This window comes from Buteo buteo, chromosome 10 (genome assembly GCF_964188355.1).
Source record: "Buteo buteo chromosome 10, bButBut1.hap1.1, whole genome shotgun sequence".
Classification (NCBI taxonomy): domain Eukaryota; kingdom Metazoa; phylum Chordata; class Aves; order Accipitriformes; family Accipitridae; genus Buteo; species Buteo buteo.
Window position 1 is genome coordinate 839,263 of NC_134180.1, and position 18,293 is coordinate 857,555.

The following is an 18,293-nucleotide window of genomic DNA, read 5'->3' on the forward strand; positions in this document are numbered from 1 at the left end:
TGCACCTCCCTGCTGGGCAGAGCTGTGATGGGCTGGAGAAGAAACCCCTGAGGAGGGGATGAAGTAGAAGTGAGGCTGGTCTGGGGTGGTGGGACTGGGGGCACTGGGGCTGCCCTCTGCCTGTGCTGCTGGGATGTGAGGAGGGGGAGGAACATGATGTGCTGGGGATATGGCTGAGCTGCTGCATGCTGATGCTTTGGCCCTTGCAAGGGAGGGATGTCCCTGGGAAAGGGTCTGGCTTCTCCAGAAAAAGCCCTTCCCGGGCAGCTGGGTCCCTGGGGGCACCCAGTCCCAGGGAAACAGGGTCAAAAATGGGACTTTTAGGGCCCTAATCTTGCAGACTTTGCTCTTGTGCACGCTGTGGAGCAGCTCTGGCAGTGTTGGGGTGAGCCTGGCTGCTGTTGCACACAGCCGGTTCCTGTTTTTTCCCACAGCCTGGAAATCCCCTGACTTTCCGCCGGGGTGAGGAGAGAGGAGCCCTGCACCCAGCTGGTCTCACGCCTTGCTGCAGCTTCGGGAAGAGGTGGGCACGGAGACAGACCAGCAGCCCCAGTGCCAGGGTCCCATCTGTGCTGGTTGTGGGGCTGGACCCGTGCAGGGAGGCAGGGACTGGGCCCGGCAGGGACCACCCCAGGGTGGGAGAGTCCTGCAAAACCATCTTGTGTTTGGGCAGACCCTTCCTTGTCCCCCAGGCTGGGAAGCGGGGCTGTGGCCGAGGGCTCTGGGCTTTGCCCTGTCCAGTGGAGGGGATGAGGGGACAGCAGTGGCTGCGCACCATGCAGCGGCCCGCATGCGATGAGTGTTGTAGGTCTCAGCCTGATTCCCCTTGGCTCCTGGGCAGGCTGACCTCCCAGTTGGAGGTGAAGATGCTGGTGCAGCCACCAGCCCCTGATGGGGGCAGTGCTGGGGCATCTGGGGACGCCCCATGTGTGCTGGGGGCAGCCCTGCAGTGAGACCCTGGCTTGCCCCACACACCAGCTGCCCATTCCTGGAGGGTCGGGTGGGATTTCACCTCTGGGGGAGCCTGTTTTCCTGCCACCCCAGCGGGGCAGGCAGCAGGACTGGCAGGGACCAGAGTGCGGCTGACGCAACGCAGATACGGAGCTGCAGCCGAAGCGATGGGAGCTGCCTCCCGCCTGGGTTTCTCTGCGGTAGACGGTTTCCAATCAATCCTGCCCTCCTGCTGCTGGGAACCCGTCCCTCTTGGGAAGGGGAAGCACGGCACTTACCAGAATTTGGGGGATCGCTTTCCAGCACTCTGGACTCGGTGCCGAGATCGAAGTAAATCACATGTGGCCAGGCGCTATCATGAGAAAAGCCTGCGAGGGAGCAGGAGGGAAATGCAGTGCTGGCAGGAGCCTAGGGGGGCTCGGTGGGGCAGTCTGCTCCCGTGCACCCCCTCTTCTGCGCTCTGGAGATGCTCAGCAGCCCTTGGAGCCTCCCCTAGCTCCTCCTGCAGTTATGGGGCTGGGACACCCCAAACAAACCAGCAGCAGAGCTGGGGTGAGACCCAGAGCATCGCTGTGCTCTGACCCCCCGTCCCTGGGGACCTGCTGAGCCTTCGGTGATCCCGGGGTGGAGGGATGTGCTGTGACACAGCTCAGGCCCCTGAAAATGGGCTCGCGCCACTCCTGCCTGTGCTTTGTGATCCCATGTGGTGCCAGTAGCTCTTGTGAAAAGGCAGAACTCATGGATTTGTCCTTTCCTGCCTCAAAATATCTGCTCAGCTCTTGGAGCTGGCACCCTGTGTGCGATTCCCAGCCGAGCCTGGCTCAATCCCTTTGCTAAAGGGTTTTTTAACCTCTAGCGCAGTGGGGCCTGGGAGGAAGCTGCGGCTGCAAACTTCTTGGTTCCTCTGCGTGTTTGGAAGCGGGTGTGCGGCTGGTAAATGCATGAACCAAGTGTGCCGGCACCTGCGACCAGCTGTTCCCCGGTGGGAGCTGGCACGGCACGGGCTGTGCCGGCAGCCTCTACCTACGCTGGAGCCGGCTGTCGTAATGCAAACCCTCGCCCCGGTGGTTTGGCACGGCACGTGCCCTCGTGCCGGCTGGGCTGGGGAGGAGGCTGCAGCGTGCTCTGATGTGTCCAGTGAAACCCTTCCTCTTGGGAGACCCTTCTAATGGCCCTATGCGGTGGGGGGAACAGTGGTGTGAGGCCCAAACCTTATTAGACAGTGGAGAATCCCCACGGGAGAAGCACCTCTGCCGTTGCCAAGGCTGTCCGGGGCAGGCGGCCGCGCCAGCGCCCAGGCTGAGAATGGCCCGTCCCCCTCGGGATGTGCCAGGGTTTCTGGCTGGGGCGGTGGAGCCAGGCGCTGGGCTGTTATTTTGGAGGACACCCTCGCAGCTGTTTGGCCTCATCTGACCCCCCTGCTGGCTTCCCGGGTGTCACCCCACCAGTGCTGGGTGTCCCCTCGCTCAGGGCAAGGAGGAGGTGGAAGTCCTCCCGCTGCCCGAAACCGGAGAGGGGCTCAAGGAAACCATGGACCTCTCCAAAACTACTGCGCTGGGGATTTATTTCATTGCCCTCTCTTGTATTTTTTGGTTTTTTTTCCCTCTTCTTCCTCCCTAGCCTTCTCCAAGCTCTTGCGCATGGCCACAGGGGCTAGCAGGCTGTTTCTTAATGAAGGTAGAGGTTCCTATGGAACCACATCCCTTCCAGGAGAAGGGCTTAAAATATCACTGTCCTGGTTTTGGCTGGGATAGAGTTAATTTTCTTCTTAGCAGCTGGTACAGTGTGTTTTGGATTTAGTGTGAGACTAATGTTGATAACACACTGATGTTTTTAGTTGTTGCTAAGCAGCACTTATCTAGAGTTAAGGATTTTTCAGTTTCCCCTGCTCTGCCAGCAAGCAGGTGAACAAGGAGCTGGGACGGAGCATGGCCAGGACAGCTGACCTGAACCAGCCGGAGGGTTATTCTGTGCCACAGGATGTCGTGCTCGGTATATAAACTGGGGGGAGTTGGCCAGGAGGGGCCGATCGCTGCTCAGGCATCGGTCAGCGGGTGGTGAGCAACTGCATTGTGCATCACTTGTCTTGGGTTTAATTTTTTCCTTTTTTTTGTTATATTCCTTTTCATTACAGTTGTTATTATAATATTTTATTAATAATATATTTTATTTTGCTTTAGTTATTAAATCATCCTTATCTCAACCCACAACTTTTACTACTTTTTTTTTTTTTCCCCAATTCTCTCCATCCCACTGGCACAGGAGGAGCAAGCAGCTGTGTGGTGCCTAGTTGCTGGCTGGGGTTCAATCATGATGATCCCTTAATGCAAAATTCAAAATAAAGTAAATTGCAACTCACACAAAGGGAACTGTCAGGGATGTTTTCTCCGATGTTTTCTTCTCTTTTTGTAACACACTGACCAAAAGCAAATGGCAACAGCTGGAAACTGTGTCAAACAAATAACAGAGCCTCTAAAAAAAACAAACAAGCCCAGGCAGCTGCTTGCTCCCTCACTGCTCGGGGCTGCTGCAGAGCTGCCCCTGGGGCTGGTGGTGGGGGATGGTGTGCAAACCCACCAGCCACCCTGCCTGGAGAGGGAAGGTCCCAACTCCCCATTTCTCTCGGGTGTGAACTTTCCTGTAGAAATAAAAGGGGAGAAGAACAAGTTTTACACAGATTTCAGCAGACTGTCTGGCTCACAGGGTGTTTTGAGGAATCCCTGCCTTTAATTGCCCTTAAACACGCACTGCTGGATGCATGGGACTGCTGACGTGGGCTGGGAGAGCCGCAGGAGCAGCTTTCCAAGGCGAGTGAGTGAGTACGGAGCCAGAGATGCTGGACTGGACATGGTATGGCATTGAGCGCTGGCAGAGAGGGTGAGAAACCTGTGGAAATGGGGGATCTATGGCACCGAGAAGATTTGCGTTGCGTATCAGGAAAAAATCTCCCTCAGGAGATGCAGTTCAGCACTGATGTGCTTGGGTGGGAAGCTTTCTAAAGGCTGGATGACTGCGTGCCAGAGGTGAGCCGTGCTGGAGGCTGTCTCGAGGGGACCGGAGGGCTCCTGGCAGTGTGTTTCAGCCCTGTGTTTCCAGGCCTGGCTGTGCTATGACGAGCATCCCTGCCTGTCTGCTTCCTTTCCTGCCTGCTGGGGAGATAAGCTGTGTGGGCAGGATTATCTTTGACATGCACTGTGTGCCTCCTGGGGCCTGGGGTGATCCCTGGGTGCTGCTGCTGCTGACATGCAGTGAAAGGCAAATGAATCCTTGTGAGATGAGAAAAGGGCGAGGGAGGTGGGAATGTACTTGAGTGAGTGAAAAACACAAGCAATGTTGGTAAATTCCCCAGTAAAGGCACCTCCTGCAGCCAGAGCAATGTCCCCGGCTGTTCTCCAGGTGGGGAAGGGTCAGGATGCACCTGGTATCAGCTGGGGTTTTGGGATCACAGGGTGGCCTTTCCCCAACAGCTGAGCCCGCAGCCAGAGGAGGCTGTTGTGCTGATGAAGACGAGCGGCACGGATTGCCTTCGGGTTTGAGGATCAGTAGGAGCACAAATGCTGCTTGCCATGCTTGACTCAATGGAAACCCTTCCCCAGCCGTGTTTTTTATCAGAAACAGAAGTCTTCAGTGCCCGTGTTGACATCGCACAGCAGAGAGAAAACAGATGCCGCCTCCCAGCCCAGCACTGGCTTCACTTCAGAGGCCTTTGCAGCTTCCCCGGTGCCTCTATCGCCTCTGAGGGTTACAGATAAAAACCTGTTCTATTTACCATCCATTATTTATTATTATCCTGGAGCATGAAAACACGCTTTGGGACTGAATGTCCTCACCAAAATACCCAAGTGTGCTGGATGCATCGGGAGCCTTCAGCAGTGGGGGGGGGGGGGAGAAGCCAGTGAAGCGTGGTCTAATGAGGGGAGGACGGGGGAAAAGGGACCTGAGTGGGCAGCAATGGTGGGACAGGCCAGCAGCTGTTGAGGAGGGAAAAAGCTCGCCTCAGGAGAGCTGTTGTAAGAGAATTCCCTGCCTAGCGCTGCAGAGGTTTAACGCGTGTTAAATTTCGCACGAAGCGCTGGCAGCAGAAGATGTTCCCGAGAAAGACGCGGTTTGTCTCAAGGGCGTTTGTGCCCTGCTTAAAAACGGGCGGTGCCGAATTACCGGCTGTTCCTCAAAGGTGGGCAGTGAAGCAGCAGCTTCTCGGCCCTGCTCCACACCCACGGGTCTGCGGGACCTGCCAGAAGGGCCGTACCTGGCAGGGAAGACACCCGGCAGCAGGAACCACCCAGCCCGGCCTGGACCGGCACGGCTGCCCTAGGCAGAGCCGTCTGGGACACACCAGGAGCTGCGCTGAGCTCGGCGGGCCCGGGGAACCGGCGCAGGGGGAGAGTAGGGAGGCCCCGGCTTCACCCCCAACCTCGCAGCTGCTGCAGGGCAGCCTGCGAGGACGGCGGCAGCGGGGCTGGCTGCCGGCAGGGCAGGGCTCCGCGGCCCGGCAGGCCCCGGCTACCGGCAGGGCAGGCCCCGATCGCAGAGGCGGCGGGGACAGGCCCCGCGCCCCGTCGCCATGGCACCCGCTTCCCCTCCGCCCTTTGCCCTTTGCCCTCCGCCGCCCCGCCGCCGCCGCCGTCAGCCCCGCCCCTGCCGGTGACGGGCAGCTCCCGCGGTCTATCACAGCGCCCCGCCGCCCGCCAGGGTAGGTAGGCGGGTCGGTAAGGCAGCGAACCAACCGGAAGCGAAAGCCGTACCGCCGGCTCCGCCCCCTCGTGGCGCCGCCGCAGCCAACCGGCGGCCGAGCGGGTGGGGCGGGGCCGGCGCCGCGGCCAATGGGAGAGCACGTCGGTCGCCAGGGAGGTGCTGAGGCCCGGAGGGGGCAGCGGCGGGAGCGCGGCGGGGCCGGGCCGGGCGGGGGCGGGAGGTAAACAAAATGGCGGCGGCCTGCGCGCTGCGGCGGGGGTAAAGGGGCGGCGGCGGGACCCGGTGGGGCGGTTGTGAGCGGGCCCCTGGGCAGGGCCGCGGTGGCAGAGCCGGGGGGGGGGGGTAGCGGCTGGCGGGGCTCCCCCTGAGGCGGGTGGGGGGGGTGGCGGGAGCGCGGCGCCGAGACCCGGCCCGGTTCCCGAGCCTGGCGGCGGGGAGCGGGGTGTGGGGTGGGGGGGGGGGGACAGTACACACACAGGAGGCTGCCCGCCCCCTTCCCTCCCCCGACTCGGCAGTGGAGCGCGGAGGGCCCGGGCTGAGGGAGCGGCCGGAGCCGCCTGCGGGGCTCGTCCCCGGCCCGTGGAGGAAAGGCCCCGTCTCGGGCGGGCTCCCCCCGCCCCGCTGTGGAAGCGAGGGGCTTGGCTGAGGCGGGGGAGGAACCGGAGGTCATCTCCCTCCCGGGGAGGGGGGGACGACCCTTCCCTCCTGGCTCCATCGCTAATTTGGTTGCACTTGAGGTGTTTTATCCCCTTTTCACTCCCTCCCTGCTGCCCCCGGGGGTGGCAGCGGGGTGTGTGTGTGTGTGTGTGTGCCCCCCGACACTTGTGGGGCGGGGGGAGAGCCCAGGAGGGGCTGACATCTCCTTACTGACCTTCCCTTGCTGGAAAGGGAATGGGGTGTTTTGGTTACTGGGCAAAGAGAATTACTTCCTCTTGGTTGTTCCCGTTTTAAGGTGGGTCGGTAAAGCTGTAGTAGGTTTTGCGTTGTCTGACACCGGCTGACACCAGGACCAGTGGTGGTGACACATCATGTGCCAGGCGGAATCCAAGTGGTTGAAGGATGCCCCTGGGAGATCTTGATAGGCACCGAAGGCCTCAAACTTTTGTAGGCGTGAAAAGCGGAGACGTTAGAATTGTTTCTGAAAACTCCTTCAAAGAAACTTGGTTCCAGCTTCCAAACGGCTGAAGAAAAAAAACCCATCTGTGCTCATAGCTGGACGGTGAGGACAGCAGGGCTGAAACGCTTCCCCTGCCATCCAGTTTGGAGTTGGTGACTATGATCTGCTAGGAATGGAAAGTCACGAAAGAGACTCAGTAATTGTCTGTTTTTATGTGGCGGCCTAAAGTCCCAGAGGATGACCTAGCACTTAAGAATCAAACTGGGCCAAGTTAAAGGCCAAGTTGACTTGAAAGAACCCCAGTAGTGGGACCAGGTCAGAAGCAAAGCAAGTCCCAAACTGAGTGTATCTGGTCAAAGATATATATTCTTTTTAAAAGACATTGTGTTACTGGAGCCAGGCCTGGATCTTTTAGCATCCAGTTGAGCTGGAAGCAGCTCATAGGTTTGTTTTGGTTTTGTTTTGTTTTTGTTTTTTTTTATTCATGTTTGTACAATCTTCTGGATTTTTTTTTTCAAGAAGGAGTAAAAGGGAGTGTTGGAAACTAACAAACAGGATTAAAACCCTGAGCGCTTAAGGAAAACAGGTTAAGGAACTTAATCCAGGATGGATATGCAGGAGCCGCAGCAGCTGGGTATGTTTGCAGAGAGCGAGCTGATGTCTGTGGGGATGGACACTTTTATCCATCGCATTGACTCTACGGAGGTCATCTACCAGCCCCGGCGGAAAAGGGCAAAGCTTATTGGCAAATACCTGATGGGAGACTTACTTGGAGAAGGGTCTTATGGCAAAGTCAAGGAGATGTTGGACTCTGAAACCCTCTGTAGGAGAGCTGTGAAAATACTGAAGAAGAAGAAGTTACGCAGAATTCCCAATGGGGAGGCAAATGTGAAAAAGTGAGTAAATATTTCCAGTAACTGGGAACTGGGGGGTTAAACTTTGTCATTATTTTCCAGCTGAAGTTCTGTATCATTTTAACTCACAACATGGCTTTCTGCTGTGGAAGTGCTTCCTAAACCATAGGTATTCAGGAATCTCTTTACCATTGAACTGCAGCCAGTGCTCAGTTGATGTTAGGAACAGGGAAAGGAACTGATTCTCAAGGGCCGGGGAGGCAGGTCTGTCTGTACCAACAGGCAGCCTGTAACACTCGCCATTTTTTGAATAATATTACTTAAAGAATAAAATAGTATTTCTTGAAAAAATTCCTCTTTAACATTTAACCTTGAAGAGGTAAACTGTGGTGCTGTCAGCTAGGAAAGGTGAGAGGTGGTGTAGCTGAGAGTGCAGAAATGCACTTTGTGTGGTTCCATTCTGTGTTCTTTGTGTACCCGTCTAGGCACGTGTGGCTCTTGAGCTCTTTGGGTTGGCAATTACTGTTCCCACCCGTGTAGTAGGTGCCTGGAACGTGATCCAATGGCTTGTGCATCCAATGGGCATAGGAAGTCCTGGGTTTTTTTCTCCATTTCATTTCTGACTAATGAGTTTGGGATGTAATTCAAGGCTCTTTTGAGTTGATTTCTGCAGCTGTAAAATGGGGTCAAGGGTTGTCAACCTCTTTTATTTCAGTGACTCAAGATCTGTGCTTGGAAGCTTTCAAAGTGCCAGTTACATACTGATTAGTAAGGGCACAAGTAACTAATTAAAATTAACTGTGGGAGAAGCCTGGTGTTACACTGACTCTGTAGGGCCTGGTGTATGAAACTTTCCCTTTTCTTGGGGCTGTGCTCGGCTTGCAGGGACCTTGCAGCCAGCTGTGTTTTCTGCAGCAAGCAGTTTGTCACAGCCCTGCGAGATAGTTGTTTATCTGCTATGGAGGGGAGCCTTCTGCAGCCAAAACAAACTATTTGCAAGGGTTTATCTCGTAGTGGGAGGGAAAACCTGTGAGATGTTTAGAAGACTCTTGTATTGCGTCTTTAGCTGTGGTGTGCTGAGTGTAGAGCCCTGACCTAGCAGAGTCTTGTTTCTGTTTCTCAGTTTGGTTTGAGTTTCTAAGCTCAGCTGTGAGATATTTCACATCCTGTACTGGGACTTCTGTCAGTGAGCTGTTTAAGTTTGCCTTCTAACCTTCGGTGACAGGCTTAGCTATGGAATAGTCACAAATCCTAATGCTGGGACCTCCCTTTCCCTCCTTTGCTGGCTCAAGTTCAGAATCAGAGTAAACTGTTGGTTAATATGTAATAATGTTTCTTGTTTTTCTGGTAAAGGCATGAGTGCCCCTTTCTACCCTTGCCCCCTCCTTCAGTTACATCAAGAGCTTCTACTGAAGAAGGGGGAGATTGTTTCCTCCTTAGTGAAACTTTTAAGTTTAAATTTTTCACTGCTGTAGTGAAAAAAGACTAGCCAGATACTGGGAGAGTTTCCTGATATCAGAACCATGGTAATGGTCCTCTGTCCTGAAGTGAACTCTGTAGAAGTTTTATTCATGCACAGAGGCTGTCTGTGAATGTCTTGGTTTCATCAAGGTTAGTTATTAAAGCAGACTAGCCAAGCACCACTCTATTTTGCTGTGGATGTTTTTCTGGCTCAGCCACACCTGCTTCAAAACACTGAGGCAGATTTTAGATGTTGTCTTGTAATGAAGGTTTACTTTAGTTCAAGTTCCTATTTTTGTCACCTTGTCCTTTTCTCTTTGTCTACCTATTTGTTTGCTGTGCCTACTTCTTCAGTGGTGAATTTTTTTAAGGCAAAATGTCGTATTTTTGTGGTACCCTAGTACTGTGGCACTCTGACCTTATCAATACCCTTTTGCACTACTGTGACAGGCAGCGAAAGCTGTCTCCACTCTGAATAAACCTGTTGTTGTGAGATACAGCATCAAACCCATATGGTTTGACCAGTTGGTATGGGGGGGGGGGGGGGAGCAAACTGTTGCTGGTAGTCCAGGTAGTGGTGGACTGCTAACATTATTTTTTTCAATGTCACATTGCTTGGCCAGACTCCATTAAAATTTCACTTTTTACAACTGCATTTGAGCAGCTTTGCTGAGCAGTTTGTACCTAGCAAACTACCCACATGTAATAGAACAGCAGAAAATCAGATTGTGGACTGAGTCATATCATTAGGTTGTCCTTTCTTTCTTGAAAGCTATTAATAAGTGCAGTAATAAGTAAATATGTAATTCCTGTGTTACAGTGAGGCCTGCTTCCAGTCCCACTTGCATCCTTATCTATACAAGGATGTCCGCAGCTCAGTACATGTGAGAGATGAGTGTGATTAGTTGTCTAATCTTCGTAAACATCCCGACTTCAGTTAGTGCCCTTTGAGATTAAAAATCTCTTCATCTGCCACCAGAACTAGACCACTGCTTGGTGCTCTCTCTCCCTGCCAGTGCTATGTGCAAGCAGAAGGCTCTTCCAAAGTATTTGCATTCATGGTAAATGAAATGGTCAGGAGCAAGAGTCTTCTGAATCCTTAATGAATTGTTTTCTCTGCTGTACCGCATAATCAGAATCACTGCATAATGTCTTAACTATTAGTCTGCTCTCTGGGGGTTAATGTCTTCATATAGGGCTGCAAATGTGCTAAAAGTGCACTGGCAGAGGGTCTAAGCAATTAGGACACGTGTTCAGGCTTGGTTTAAAAGTCCTTATCTCTTGGAAGTGACCATTTACTATTTCAGTCTCAAAGTACCTTGTTGTACGGTTTTCTCTTAACTGCAAAGACAGTGCCTGTTCCTACTAAAGTGATCTCCAGCATTTCTTACCATACAGGAAAAAGCTACCTTTGTGACTTGGTTACAAAGATGTAATTGAATTATTATAATGGGCTTGTGCCTCTGCCGTTATCACGGGATGCCTCAGTATTGCTGCTACTGTAGCGAAGATGAAACTTGCATTGACAGTGTGTCATCAAAGAAATTCCCTAGAAAATGGTTCCTAGACTGTTGGCCCTTGGGTAATTACATGAGCAAATAATATACAGGGATTAATGACAGCAAGGGAGAGCACAATAACGATGAGCTGCAGAGGATCATACAGGTCTGTGCTGCGCGTTGGGGACCCTGGATATGTGGGACTGGTGTTATAGCTCGGGGAGCTCTAACTGTTAATGCCATTTTTGTATTACTCCTTACTTATGTTTGAAACTGCAGCCTTGTCCTGCATGTGCAGGCTGGTTGTCCCACCCCTGTCTCTTGGTGCAGTAACAGAGTTCTGGGGACCTAGAAATTATGACTGAAATATGTTTGAGACTTACGTAAAATTGAATTATTATTCTCTACCCTAAAATACTCCAGTTCTGCCACAGAAAAATGAGCTGTTTAGGGATCTGTGAGTCCTGGTGAGGATGTTGAGAGTTTAAATGCATAAGACACATTTCCCTAAATCCATCTAGAGAACCTTCATTTCTCTTCAGTTACTTTAGAGAAAGGTTGGGGTGCCTTAGTCAACCAGACAGTACTATGGCTAATTACTGCTTCCAGTTAATACAAAAAAAATGAGTTTAGTAGGATTGCCAAAAAGATGAAAGAAAATTTGGAAGACTATTTGTCTCGAGCAGCACAAGTTTAATAAAACTGTGTGCTAATAGCCTCACATTTTAATTAAGTGTTTGGGACTTTCTGCGCGTATCCCAAGTGTCTTGTACTGTACTTACCATGCTCAGTGATTACTTAGATTTGAATATATGCTCATTAGAATTCCTTGGAGGTTTAAAATGTGTAGCAGGCCTGTACTTCGACAGTTTGCTCCTTGGGTCTGCAAATGAAGAGTCTTGCACCTCAAAACATGGACAATTCTGCTGAAGGAAGGACTTGTTGCAAGCCACAGAGGCGTGTGCTTTAGACGGAGATGGGCTAAAGCTGACTCATCTGATTTCCTGTCCCTCCTAACTATAAAGGTCTGCTGTATGTAACCGGGTGGCTCTTAGTTTCTTTGCTAAGCTGGATATTTGCTTGGGTTCAGTGGCAAAATGTTAGAAACTGTAATCCATAGAAGAGCGTGGGTAGCTGTGCTGTGGTGGATATAGGGCTTGTAATGTCAGACATCCCTGCTAGGAGTGTGATGTGGATGGAGGCCTGGAACTAGTAAAGAGAGGTAACACTGTGATCTTCACCTCCCTTAGCAGCCTCTTGGTTTTACAAACATGGTTCTGGAAGTAGGTGCTGGCCTGCCTGTTGCTCTCAGCTTCTGCAAGGTGAGAGCTGTCAGGGTTCAGGTTGCTGTGTTTGGTGGCAGAGGGTATGCTCTGATCTGTGTCCGCAGCATTTAACCTCTCAGCAGCTTCTGGGTTGCACATAAAGGAAGAAGTGTGGTGACCACTGTGGATGTTTCTGTATCTTGACATGTTGCGTCCTTAGGGGAGGGAGAGGTAGTGGGAGTGTGGTGGAGATGCTATAATGTTCACAACATAATTTGGGGTAATGGCTGGAGAAGAACCGTTTGGATACTGAAACTTGAAAGGTGTAGATCAACACATGATGTCAACCCCTCCCTGTGTCAGATGTACATTCAGATGTGTGAAGCTTAGTTTGCAGAAGGAAATAGTGAAGTGCTCTGCTGAGTCTCTTATCTGAAATATCACTCATGCTTGTAAGAGTGAAGAGGTGCAGCTTCTCATGTGGATGAAAATGACAAGTTGCATGCTTGCAAGTGGAGGCTAATTTTTAGGTGAAATAAACAGGAAAAAGCTGTTCTCAAGCTAGACCTTAAATAAGTTAATCTGCTTTGTGGCATATTGGGGATACTAACTTGTAATTAAAATTTGTTTTGGCTATACAGGATTACAAAATCAATCTAAATAAATGCATCATGTAGTTGTTCAGTTGTGTAAAGACCAAATGAGTCCTTTGTAGCAATTGGCAAGAATGGTGTTAGTGGATTTATGGTACGTGCCAGAACTGGCATATGGAGCTGTTCTTTGTGTGCATCTCCTAGCCCTTCACTGTGGCACCCGTGCTATGGTGGAGGTGTACCAGTTCCTTGTGCCTGGTTCCTCAGTACCACGTGCTGTATGTAGAGAGCTTGAGATGGGCCATGGTTGTGTGCTGAAGAATAAAGGAGTGGGTGAGGCTAAGCTTCTCCCAGGCTGAAGACTCTCACTGCAGACCTGCTGCAAACCCTCATTTCTGACATACGATCTGACCTGGTAGGTAACATGGAAAAGATTCACCATCACACGTCTCCAGTAAAATCCTATAAGCTTAGACCTGTGGAGGAACCTTGTCAACCAAAGGAAGGGAACGAATCTTTTGGCTGTATTGTTCATTTTTATTTAAACAAGAATGGCTTTGATGAAACTGAGGCTTGAAACAAACCGTAGAAAGAATGCTAAATCTTACATTGCAGATGTGCTCCAGGAAAGAATGTCGTCTTTCCAGGCTGTCCTTGGCATCTTCCAAAGTCGTGTAGCACATGGTACAAGTAGGCAGCTTTGCTATATACAGTTCTGAGCAACACCACCACCATCCTGTTATTTGCCAAAGCAAGGTACCTTGCTAGGGATAAGTCTTCATCTGGCAGGATGAGCTTAATGGGTCTGACAGAACCACACAGAAACTTATCAGTTAGAAGATCTTTTCTTCTCTCTTTTTCCTCCAAGATGGTTGTACTTTGAAGCAAGCCCCATACTCTGGCAGTCTGTCTTGTCACACACTTGAGGGCTTTCTAGTCTGGAAAGCTAGGAACAATTCCATAATGGAGACTACTCTGGCCACATAATAGTGGTGTTAAGGAGCATGGGTATGGAGGCGATTACCGCATTGCAGAAAGCACAGCCTAGCCCCCTTACTGGTGTTCTCCCTTTCCCTCTGTGTTGGAGAGGGGTCTGATCTCAAAAGCAACTGTTGTGATTTAAATTTCATGTTAAATTTTAGAGGTAGCAAGGAAAGGAGGCAAAGTTGCCGCAGCTCAAAAGGTATCCTGAAAATCTGAGCAGATTCACTAGGCTAGTATAGGAAAGGCAGGAAGCTGCCTTGCCTTGGTTGAGAGGAAAGGCAACAAACTGTAGGCATGCAAATCTCTCTTTCCCAGTACTGTCAGTTGAAATGCTGTTCTGCAGGCAAATTGCAAAGCAAGCAGTGGGCTGGGGTGGTTTTTTTGTTGTTAATTCTGAAAAAAGTAAATGTAGGCACCTTCTGATGAGGTGAGCACCTATGTTCACTTACTTGGTGAGGTTTGAAAACTGAAATGGAATCAGAGGTGACTGTGGTCTGGCTGTCTCTGTTCCTCAGTTGTTCTAGAATGCAAGAGTAGCTAAAAATAGAAGTAATCTTTCCTCTGGGAAATGGGCTGCTTGGCCTCTGCCCCAGAGGTGGGTGCACTTCACTGGCATTTTAGATTGGTTCACAGAGTTCTTCTGGAAAAAGAAATCATTACAGAAATATGAAATATTTATTAGTCCATTGAAGGTGGAAGGAATTAGTATTTGTGCTTTCAAGCTGTATTACAGGGAATGAGCTGTTGGGATCAGGATTTTAAACATGTTCCTAATATTGGAAGCTTGCTTTGCCTTCACAGCAAAGTAGTCTTATTTTAAAAAGTATGTGTGTTCACTCCCTCTCTTGCCGGCTTGGTCTGAGCACTCAGCCTGTCTCCCTTCATTATGCAGGAACTTCTTAGACCTACACTAATGCTGGCTGCAGTTTCTATGCTAATTTAATCCACTTCAGCCTTTTGGTCATTACTATAATTAGAGCAGCTGCATCACTTTGCAAATCTGTCTGCCATTTAAAATAAACACTCTTCTGAGCTTTGCCTTATCCTAGGTTTCTGTTTAGCTATCATAATGTTGGGTTTTTTTAAAGCCATATATGATAAAGGAAGAGTGTCTGGCCCAAACTTTGGTAGTGAAGTAATTAATACTACTGCTTGGGGATCCTTAAAAGATCTTTAAAAAAAAACCTGCTTGCATTCCTGCATCTTACGAGCCTTTTGAACGAGCAGTTACTGGTTTGTTAATCAGATGTGATGCATCAACAAGCCTTTGTACTGGCCACAGCTTGTTATTAGAGGCTGGCTAATTGTGCAGGCAAGGGGTGAGTGCCTTTCTGAGCTTGGTGTGTCATGTGTTTGGGCAGAGGCTCTTGCTTCCGAAGCTGTGCTCTGAATTCCTTGTAATGCTGCTTTCAAGAGTCCTAACTGTTGAAATGTAACCCTGCTTCTTAAAGCAACTTACTAAATAGCAAGAGAAAGAAACTGGAAAGAAGAGTTTATGTACAGTTTAGCACAAGCCCAGAATTGAGCAGCAGAAGAACAAAGTGAAGAGCAGTATCTGTGCTTCCAGACACTGACAGAACCACCCTGACCTGACTGTCCTGATCCTCCTGTTTCTCATCTTCATAGCTGGCATCCAGTGGGATTCTGCAGGCTGAGTTTAATGCAAAAGATACTAAAATGTGGTTTGGGGCACAGTACAAAATCCCAAGAGACAAAGATCAAAACAGCTGATAGGAGATGACATACAAGGGTCCATTTTCATAGCTAAGGGAAGATGTCTCCTCACTCAGTTTTATATTCTTTATTCCCCACAAACAGAGGATTCAATTCAGATCTCTGAACTGTTCAGTCAAGTTAAGTTAGGACTAAAGTTTGGAAGAAATGGAGTTATTATCTGGAATTCCTGTTTCTGACTCATTCTTGAGAGTAATGTTGCAATTCTTGTATTGGTTGCTTCATTTCTGAACTCTCCTGGAAGTTATAGCTTTATTAAAGGGCACTATGAAACTGCCTCAATAGTTGGCTACTGCACATGAGGAATTTGATGTGTCTTCAGGATGATTTCTGTACTAGCTCTACTGTAAAGATACTTAAACTGATCGCCCAAATGGACTAGTGGACTGGCCGGGTCAGGGGTCTTTGGCCTGCAACCCCGATGCTGAACAGCTTGTTGTATGTTGGTTTTGATGGTGCTCAGGGGTGGGCAGCCTGTAGCTGTTAAACTGTGCATGACTTCCCAGCAGCTCTCAGTGTGGTTTGTGTGGCAGGGAGCAGGGCTGTGTTGGGGTAGGAGGTCTCCAGACAGCTCACGTCGGGAGTGAGGAGGTGAGCTGGAGGGGTGCTGAGGTAGAGTTTGGAGTTTCTGGGACCCAGCCAAGGCCAGCTCCACGGGGGCTGGTGGGACTGCTGGGAGGCTGTTGTCATCTCCCACCCATGAACTTCTCTGGAGTTCTTGCATCCCTCAGCTCTGACAGCCATCACGCTCATCTCCTGGCTGCGGGAAGCTTTTGGTGCAGGGCTTCTCGGGTCGGGAACACTGGAGACTCGCTGCCCCTTTGGCAGCCTTGGCAGGTTGGCTGTCTTCCCCTTTATGGCTGCGGACCACGTGCGTTGTGCAAGATGCAGTGCTGCTGGAGATGTACTTGTCTCTTTTTGCTAGTGAGGTACCTCTCGTGGTTTTTCTGCAGCTTATGTGTTCTGTAGAAAATCATGTTCTGCTGAACAGCCCCTCTTCAGATGAATTTCATGTGGTATAATAAAAAAATCAATTTGGTTTTGTTTGTTCATGTCTTTAGTAGGTTAGCCAGTTTCTGATGGTTTTATATTTATGTTTAAATTACTTCTATCTGTTCATAATCCAAGAGCTATCAGAAGGAATTCCTTGTTAGGTGCAGAAACTTTTTATTTCTTTTTGTGGCAAGTAACTAATATTCAAGTTGCTTCCCAGCTAAATAACAGAATTTTTGCTGAAATGGGCTATGTAGTGTTAACTGCTCTGCCACATTTGGCACCGGGCACTGCCTGCGACAACAGGAGCACACCTAACTGCACGACGCTGCCTTGCACTGACATCTGTGGGGGTTGTTCCTGGTCACGATGCTGATTAAAAATGTACCCTGAAGTACAAAGACTGGAAGCCCAAGCAAATTTATTTCTGCTCTTGTAGCTACAGATGACATGTATAAAGAAGCACGAAGTGCAAACATAAAAGGTTTGTCTTGGAAGTGACTGTCCTAGATATTATGGTAAACACTAATGTAGTGCATCTTTAGGGGTTTAACTGAAGAGACTGATAGTGAGCTAAGCTTCCAACAGTCAGCATTGTTTGAAAAGCTTTAATTGGAAGGAAGCTGATAAAGCTGCATCTTTGACATGCAGAGCAAATCAGGGTAGGCTTTGACTTGCCTGAGCAGTTGATAGGGCAGTGTTTCAGTTCCAGTTATACCTTTCCTTTAGTCAGCACTAGCTTTAACTGGGAATGGTGAGGCATTTGCCCAGGGCCATAGGGAAGGGTGTGAGCTGAGAAGGGGACCGCAGGGGACATGGTAAACCCGTCTTAAATGGGTGGGAGGAGGAGGCTTGGCTTGCTGCACCAGGCCCTTGCAAGCCCAGTGCCAGTGCTGCTTGTGGAGGCGGGGGGGTTTGCAGAGTGTGTCCTGTGGTTGATTTCTCTTTCCACACAGCCTGGTGTCTGAGGGTCCAGCAGGATCTCACCAGGTGTTTTCTGTGGGCTGGCTCAGCACGATGCACTTCTGATCAATCTTGCCGTTGTCTTTTTCCTGCTCACTTTGAATGGAGCTGTTCGGCTGTCAACGTCCTACTGTTGACCAGTCGAACAGCTAAAGGGGAGCACTGCACAGATTTTTGTGGGGAAAACCAGAATAATGTTTACATTGGCGTGCAGAATAAAACTTTCTATTAGCAGAAGTAACACAGCCTGCATTGAGTGGCACCAAAGCATTGGCACAGGGCATTCTTACAACCAATTTCATGTCCAGCACAAAGGTAGGTTGCTCCTTGAGCATAGTTCTCCTGCTCTTGTTTACCAATGTACTAAAATTCCTGCCCAGAGAAAACTGACTGGCTGTGTAATGTTAACTGAAAGGGTGCTTGTTTATAGTCCTAGTCAGTGACCAGTAAGTATTTTCATGGTCTAACCTTGGAGTAATGAATTCAAGAACACACAAGACCTTCTGCCAAACAGCATGCATAGGTAGTCTTAGGTGAAGCAGCTGGGACTAATACAGTTTGAAGTGTCTTTAAAATCTATGTGATTTAGAAAATGTTAATTTCATTCCATAGTAAGGAAATAAGCTTTTTAAACATAACTTTTTTCCTTTTCTCTTCCTGCAGGGAAATTCAGCTCCTGCGACGATTACGGCACAAAAATGTTATCCAGTTGGTAGATGTCTTATACAATGAAGAGAAGCAGAAAATATATCCTTTTTTCACACAGTTGTTAATAAGGTTTGAATTCCCATTGTTCTCTGCTATAGTGCTGAATCATTATACTTCTACTTTTGTTAAGGCCCTTTTGAGTGTTTCTTAAGCTTAAAATTGCTTTCCCTGGTATTAAACATACTGTGTGTCTGGAATACTTTCCACACAAGTACATTTTCTTAAGTTTCTCAGCTTCGCAGTTAGCAGATGAAATATTGTCCCCAGGTTACTGATGCAGGGCTGGGGTAGGGGACAGCTGACCCGCAAATACGGTGTTTTATTTTGTGACCTTCAGCAATTTGGAGATGAAAACACAGCTGTGGATCTGTCATTTCTAACCTCCTGTCCTAGCTGTGGTACATGTTAGTGCTTCTTTTTCCCTGAAGATGGACCTTTTATTGTCTATGCTATGTGAAATCAATTTTTTTAATGCT

General features: G+C 49.6%; 1 protein-coding gene across 1 annotated transcript in view; it reads left to right on the top strand.

The window, feature by feature from the left end:
* The first annotated feature begins 6,116 nt into the window (after positions 1 to 6,116).
* Positions 6,117 to 18,293, top strand: part of STK11 (serine/threonine kinase 11) — a 46,065-nt gene continuing 33,888 nt past the window's right edge. Inside the window, exons 1-2 of the mRNA XM_075037757.1 lie at positions 6,117 to 7,659; positions 17,773 to 17,856. Coding sequence (XP_074893858.1) covers positions 7,370 to 7,659; positions 17,773 to 17,856 — 374 coding nt within the window. The 5' untranslated portion in view covers positions 6,117 to 7,369. The remainder of the gene's footprint in view (positions 7,660 to 17,772; positions 17,857 to 18,293) is intronic.